General features: G+C 43.7%; 1 protein-coding gene across 1 annotated transcript; it reads right to left on the bottom strand.

Annotated features, from left to right (window-relative positions):
* Positions 1-6,289: 6,289 nt before the first annotated feature.
* Positions 6,290-7,536, bottom strand: LOC141631979 (uncharacterized). Its single transcript, XM_074444579.1, has 3 exons — positions 7,336-7,536; positions 6,958-7,263; positions 6,290-6,865 (listed from the first exon to the last, which is right to left on the bottom strand). The coding sequence occupies exons 1-3, from the start codon at positions 7,534-7,536 to the stop codon at positions 6,290-6,292; spliced, it is 1,083 nt and encodes a 360-aa protein (XP_074300680.1).
* Positions 7,537-7,980: the final 444 nt, after the last annotated feature.

Genomic DNA, 7,980 nt, shown 5'->3' with positions numbered 1-7,980 from the left:
GAATGAATATCACAACAATTATGTTATGTATTGTATATGAAAAATATAATGCAAAAAACCCTTTGTTTTTCTTGTGAGAAACCGGGTAAGAGGAAGGGAGGGGAGCCAATGCATGCTTGAGTTTGTCTTCACAATGACAACTAGTTTGCATTGCTAGATTTGTAGGGGAATGATGATGTTCACCACTAACATAATCAACACAATAAAACTCCCTAATACTCCCTTAATTTCGGTTTACATAGATAATATGGACTCCATATTATCTTTGTCAAAATATCAATTTGTCTTATGTTACATATCACATGTCACATTAAATTGTTATGTATTTTTAACATATTAAAAATCAACGTATTAATAAAAATACGTCATATACAAAAAAAACGACCTAGTAATTCATAATTACTTGTACCAAAATATTTTACCAATTATAAATCACAATAACTTGTATTTATAATAATTCATTCAATTTAATTGTTTTCTTAACAATAATTTCATCTGAGTAATGAAATAATTCGATTACTCAGACCGTATCTCATTTACTCATATTTCAATGAGACACATAAATATTACTTCCAAAATCGTCCGTCAATTTTAAATAATTTAATTGACTCGTAACGTTATACGATCAATTAATTAATCAATTAAGAGTGTTGCCCTTTAGGTATGACCTAGGGGATCAACTGATCACCACCGCCGCACGACGTAATGTCAAACTCTAGTCAGCCAATCATTACTGATATGTGTGGACCAGTTGACAGTAAAATATTACTTCCCAATTGTATTCTTTATAATGAGACTTAAACATGTGATCATCATGATCAACAGTTGTGATTGAATTATTGTCGAAGGACACATATTCCAACAATCTCCCACTTTTCCTCGACAAGTGTGCGTCACCAATTCTCTTGTCCTATTACTATCTCCCACTCAATGCAAGGTGTCTTTCAGGTCGTACTTGCAAGTGATCATATCGAGAGTGGTTTCCTCGATCTGGAGAATAACTGATTGACCAGATTTATCCACCATGGATACATTCCGAGCGTGGCCACGTATTTCCAGCTCATTACTCCTCCAGTGGCCCTGAGATATTGTTATAACCCTGACTAGGGTTGGACAATTCCTATCGCACTCATTCCCTTCAACTAGCCACAACCATCATAACCCAAAATATGCCCATTTGACCCCATTTACGAAGTTCGTAGCAACACAAATCAAAGTTAATCTGTGAAACTGTGCCATCTTAGGCGAACAGTCTTCAGTCAAAAGAATCGACTCATTTGAATACTATAGCAGCTCTCGCCACGACCAGGCTATATAAATTTGCCAAAACTCTATAAGCGGTCATAAGGCCCGACAAAAAGTTCCTAACAGTCTGCCTATGTGATCGACTAGTCATCTCATATGACTCTATGGCACTTGAACTTGCCATCAATCGCATCACACTCTAGTCACTTCGAGACGTCACCTCATGTAAGTAACTATGGGCAAATACAATGCTAATCCGTGTTCACTTAAACGGGGTTCAATTGTCTCTACAACCTGTTGGATGTAACAAAGTATAAGGTGAGTTACTAATAACTCAAACGACAAATGTCGACATCACACTCGGGTAGTCAATACCATATTACAACCTTGTGATGCACATCGTAAGTGTGTAAACACTTGTTGATTGCAATAGAAGTTTAACATGTCATGTGTCCATGTGTTCAAACTTCTTAATCGTATTATCCTTTTCATTCATGTTATCACTCATAGCATGAACCTAACCAAGTACACACCAAGGTTTCCGACCTTGGTTTCGGTTCTTTATCTTGAAAGAACTTCCTTATCGATTATCACATAACGAACGAATTTGTGGTGAATGATATAACTTGTACTGATCAAGTACTCCACTCACACATAATGCACTAGGTATATGTTTTGTAGAATCTTGCAAAAATTGTGAAAGATTATCAGTCTAGCACTTCTCACAAGTCCTAGCATATTTGGAAAATTAGTTTTGAGTAACTTCTTATTCAACTGAGTATCTTTCCAAAATTCTTATTTCTCCTTTTAGCTGAAAGGCTTAGGATTTTCATAAATCCTCACATGTTGTTTGAATTTTAATATGTGCAATCTCTTGACATATAACAGAGTATTCTGTCAAACACTGAAATCACTCATCAGATTCTCCTCGAGAATTCATGACGTTTCTTGTATGGCTTGCCAATGAACCATCATGCTCTCATGCATATGATTCACCATTGGACATGTGCATGATTATTCTAATGGCGGAAACATTAGTTACTAATAATCATGAGATTAACCGTTCTTAGGTTCAATGAACAACCATGACTGCCAATGGTAATTCCATTTTCATTTACATGAATAACCTATGTGTATGTTGATACGATGTGTATCTCTTAATACTAATCCAACGCAGGTGGTACATTCAGGTGGTACGGGATAAAATGATTAGTTCTTTGTGTATGTACCTCATGAGAGAGTGAGCTGTGGCTTCAGCAAGTGGGTTCTGGGGTTGTTCCACTTCAAGCGATAGCTGCTTAATCAAAGACACTTTTAGCAAGTTAGTTCATGTTCTAAGGTTTCTGGAGTACTGAATGTTGGGATTTAAGGGTCCTGGGGTATACCTGCTGGAGGTGGAACTTCTGGGTCCTGCACCTGGAACCTCAGACATAATACTTTTTAAGGTGAATGATGTTCCAGGACCTAGGGACAGCTTCCCCATCCATAGTCTCCAACTTGTATGCCCCATTACCCACGATGCCTTCTATGCGGTAGGGACTTTCCCAGTTATAGGCGAATTTACCTACACTCTGATTCTTGGTGTTTGGAAATACCTTCCTGAGTACAAGGTCCCCTACCTGTAGTGTTCTCAGTCTTACGTTTTTGTTGTAATTCCTGGTTGCTGTTTTTTTGTAGGCTGCCATCCCGATTTGGGCACTGGTTCTTAGCTCATCAATGGTATCCAGGCTGCTGGGCATTTCTACCCGGTTCCTCTCTTTGGTGGCATTGGCATATCGATGCATCGGCATTTACACCTTAGAGGGAATAACTGCCTCGACCCCATATACCAGACTGAATGGTGTTTGACCTGTTGCCACTTTGGAGGTTGTTCTATCAGACCACAGTACGAAGGGGAGCTCATCTGCCCAGTTGGCTTCTATCTCCTCCAGCCTTCTTTTGAGGTTGTTCATAACTATCTTATTGCTGGATTCTGCCTGACCGTTGGACTGTGGATTTGATGTTCCACCTGGCTCTGTAGTCTTCCGTTCTGTTGGATATGAATTGTGACCCGTTGTCACATATGATTTCTGAAGGGATGCCGTATCTGCTGACTATGTTCCTCTTGATAAAAGATATCACATGCTTCTCCAGGATCTGAGGGAAAGCTTCTGCCTCTATCCATTTAGAGAAGTAGTCCGTCATTGCTAGCATGTACGTCCTGTTTCCAGAAGCACGGAGTAATGGTCCCACAATATCCATTCCCCATTTCATAAAACGCCAAGGTGAGATGATCGGATGCATATGTTCTGCTGGCTGGTGGCTGACAGGAGTGTGCCTTTGGCACTCTTCACATTTCTTGACGTAATATATGGCGTCCTTCCTCATGGTAGCCCAGAAGTAATCCTGTCTTAGTGTCTTGTTGGACAGGCTCCTACCCCCTGTGTGATTTCCACAATCACCAATGTGGATATAATACATTACTGCCTGTGCCTCCTGTATGCTCAAGCATCTCAGATAGGGTCATGCGAAGGACTTCCTATATAGGATACCATAAATGAGTATGAATCTGGAGGATTTCATTTTGAAGCTCCTAGCGTCTTTCTGGTCAGGTGGTAATACCTCATCGCGTAGCCAACTAATTTAAGGTTTGCGCCAATCATCAGTTTCTTCCTTGGGTGTGGTAGTACACAGTATCCCCGCTTCGTATGTCCACTGGGTGGTTGCAGCCTTACTGGCGTTCTGCTGTTCATTCTGGCGTACAACAGGTTTCATGACATGTATGAATGGTATAGAACCCACTGCCCCTGGAGTGAAGGCTGCTCCCAGGGTGGCGAGAGCATATGCTTCAACATTATGGTCCCTTGGTATCTGCTGGATGTGGAAGGAGGCAAAGCGGAGTTTGAGCTCCTTCGCCACTTCCAGGTAGGCTACCATTTTAGGATCCCTGGCCGCATACACGTTATTCACGTGGTTGACAATCAGTTGGGACTCACTATACACCTTGATGTGGTTGATTTGCATTTCTAAGGCTAATTGGAGTCCTAAGATTAGGGCCTCGTATTCAGTCTCGTTATTCGTTGCTTTAAACTCGCACCGTACTGCCTGTATTATCTGTTCCCCCTGAGGTGATTTCAGGACCAGCCCTACCGCTGCTCCCTTCGTGTTGGATGCCCCATCAACATGTAATTCTCATAACTGCTCCCCTTTAGCCTCACTTACGGTCAAGATTTCACTGTCGGCTTATTCTTGGGTGGGACTAAAGTCTGACACAAAGTCAGCTAGGGCTTGGGACTTTATGGCTGTTCGGGGTCCAAATTTTAGGTCATACCCACTTAGGTGGACAGACCACTTAACCATTCTCCCTGACAGTTTGGGTTTCCTCATTATGGTTCTTAGGTAGTAGTTGGTCACGACTGAAATTGTATGTGACTCAAAATAGGGACGCAATTTGTACGAATTATTTACAAGTGCTAAAACGAGTTTTTCTAGAGATGTGTACCTGGTCTCTGCAGGTAACAGAGACTTGCTTATATAGTATATTGGTTTCTGCGTACCCTCGTTCTCTCGTACCAGTACTGCGCTTACAACCGCCTCCGTTACTGACAGATACAAGTACAGTGGTTCTCTCTGTTCTGGCTTGGAGAGAAGAGGATGGGTGCATAGGTACTACTTGAGTTCCCCAAATGCCTTTTCATGCTCCGGCGTCCATTCAAACTTCTGGCTCTTCCTCGGGATGTCATAGAATAGTCGGCACCTGTCTGAGGACCTTGATATGAACCAGTTTAGGGCTGCTACCCGTCCTATGAGCCTCTGTACGTCCTTTGGCTTCTGACAAGATTCTAAGTGCAGGACTGATTTGATTTCTCCGTGCTGGCCTCTATCCCTCTTTGCGTCACCAAGTATCCCAGGAATTTCCCCGAGGAGACTCCAAAAGTGCATTTTAGCGGATTCAGCTTCATATGGTATTTTCTGAGGATCGAGAAGGTATTTTCCAGGTGGGACATGTGTTGTCCTGCCTTCTCGGATTTGACTACCATATTGTCAATGTAGACTTCTATTGTTCTCCCTATCTCCTCCTTGAACATTCTGTTCACCAGGCGCTGATAGGTGGAACCAGCATTTTTGAGGCCAAAAGGCATCACATTATAGAAGTATAGGCCTCTGTCCGATCTGAAGGCTATTTTCTCCTGATCCTTAGGGTCCATTTTTATCTGGTTGTACTCACTCCAGGCGTCAAGGAAGGTAATTAGCTCATGCCCTGCTGTTGCGTCTACCATGGAATCGATGTGCGGCAGGGGAACGGGTCTTTTGGGCAAGGTTTGTTAAGATCTGTGAAATCAACACATACTCTCCACTTGTTGTTCGTCTTAGGTACCACCACAACATTCGAGAGCCATTCTGGGTAGTTAACTTCCCTGATCTTGCCTGCTGCCAGGAGGTTGTCTACTTTCTGGTTTATCACCTCGTTCCTTTCAGGAGCAAATTTCCACCTTTTCTACTGGACTGGAGGAAAGCTGGTGTCTACATTTAACCGGTGTGTAATTAAACTTGGATCTATGCCAATCATGTCGCTATGGGACTAGGCGAAACAATCCATGTTAGTACGTAGAAATTCGATTATCTGCTCACGGATGTTATCCGCACAATCAGCTCCCACCAGCACTGTTCTTGCCGGAAACTGTGGGTCTAGGACTACTTCGTTGAGTTCCTCCTAGGGAGGTGCGATATACTCCCTCTAGACGCACAATTTTTGTAATTGCTATGCTAGACCAGCTCCAGTGGGTTTCAGAGCGTTCTTGTAGAAATCCCGAGCAATATTTTGATTTCCCCGTATATCCTGTACCCCCTAGGGTGTGGGAAACTTCAGGCTCTGATGGTACGTTGATGGTACCGCTTTAATTTCATGGATCCAAGGCCTGCGAAGTATCACGTTATAAGTTGACGGACCATCAATGACCAAGTACCGTACCTGTTTGTTCATACCCCTTGCAAAGGTAGGAATCACTATATCTCCAAAGGATTGTTTAGTTTCTCCGCTGATGCCTACCAAGGGTACTGCCTTCTACACCAGGTCTTTCTCACTGAACCTCATGTTCTTCAAGGTTTCCATCATTATGAGGTTCACAGAGCTTCTCGTATCTACCAATATCTTTTTAACAAGGCAGTTCCCTATGGAAAGGGTAATGATCAAGGTGTCATGGTGGTGTTCTGCCTCATCGGGTATGTCTGCCTCGTCAAATGAGATTGCTGGTAGATCCTGTCTGCTAACCCTGAGGGAGAACTCTGGTTTATCTCCTTTGGTCTCGGTTGCATGGCGCTTTGCTGCTGAATAAGTGAGACCACATATTTCTGATGCTCCTGTGATGACGCTCACGACCTTTGAGTAAGGTGCAGGTGGGGATGGTTGGGCCTGGTCAGCAGTATTGACCTTTCCAGATTTCGCTCCCTTGGGGAGGAGGTGATCTAAGCATCCAGCACTGTAGAGGTGCTTTAGTTCTTTTCCTAGTACTACACAATCTTCTGTATTGTGACCAATATCGTTGTGGTATTCACACCTTTTGCTAGCATCTCTTCTGTCGTTCTCCCTAGGGGCAGGCTTCTTGGGCCACGTGGCCCTATTCCCTAGTTCCTTGATTGCCTTCAATACCCCAGCAAGTCCAGTGGTAAACCCATACTCGATGAGCTTAGGTGAGCCTCAGTGCTCTCTGTTTCTCCTGAGACTTTGTTCACTGTGTTCTTGTTGTAGGGTTTGGCTCTTTCGTTCTTCTTCTCTGTTGTGAGTTTTCTGCTGGACGACTCTGTTCCGTACAAGTCCCTTCTATCCTCATCCTCCTCTAGGCGATAAGTAGCCTCTGCCATTTGTTTGACTTCCTCGAAGGTGGCACATGGGTGCTTTGTGAGATCCTTGTACAAATCAGAGTCGCAATGCAGTCCTCTTCTGAAGGCATTGACTGCTGTTGTAGGGTCGCACTTAGGGATAGATATTTTTTCCACATTGAATCTGGCAAGATAATCCCTGGTGGACTCCTCGAACCTCTGGACGATCCGGTATAGATCACTGGATAATTTTTATGGCTTTGCATTGTTGGCGCGGCTGCGATTAAAAACGTTCACTAACTCCGCGAAGATGAAAATAGACTTGTTGGGAAGGTTAACGAACCACTGGAGTGCGGCTCCTGACAAGGTGGAACCGAATCCCTTGCACATACGTGCCTCCTTTTCAGGCCCTATTGCTGCGACCACCATCATTTTTTGTTTGTACTGGTTTATGTGCTCCAACGGATCCTCTGTTCCATCATATAACGTCATTGTTGGCGTAGTGAACCCCTTTAGCATGCTGACGAGGGCAATGCTATCCACAAAGGGGGAATCCGCATAGCACTCTGGGGTTGCCACCTCCATGGGGCGTGGTAACCCCTGGAACCTTGCTGAGTAGGGACGATATCCTGCAACTGTTGTTCTACATGGCTTCCTACCCGCATACCCTGGTTGTAGGGTACCGGGTAGACCCCATATGGATTTGGTGTTTCTCCTGACATGTAAGGAAGGACCATGTAGCTTCCAGGTAGTGGTGTTGAGTTCACAATAGGCCTGAACTGGCTGTCCGGAGTATATGGCATATATGAGAATATCCCGGGGTATGCGTTTCTTGCTGACCGTTCCTCTGGATTGCTTCCTGGTACCACTGGCGTACTGCTGGATGTTGGTATGGGATCAGGAGTTACTGCTCCTAATCCCACAGGATTGAGCACC

Source organism: Silene latifolia, chromosome Y (genome assembly GCF_048544455.1).
Source record: "Silene latifolia isolate original U9 population chromosome Y, ASM4854445v1, whole genome shotgun sequence".
In the NCBI taxonomy this organism is placed as follows: domain Eukaryota; kingdom Viridiplantae; phylum Streptophyta; class Magnoliopsida; order Caryophyllales; family Caryophyllaceae; genus Silene; species Silene latifolia.
The sequence above is the reverse complement of the archived record's forward strand: the minus strand, read 5'-3'. Positions and strand labels throughout refer to the sequence as shown.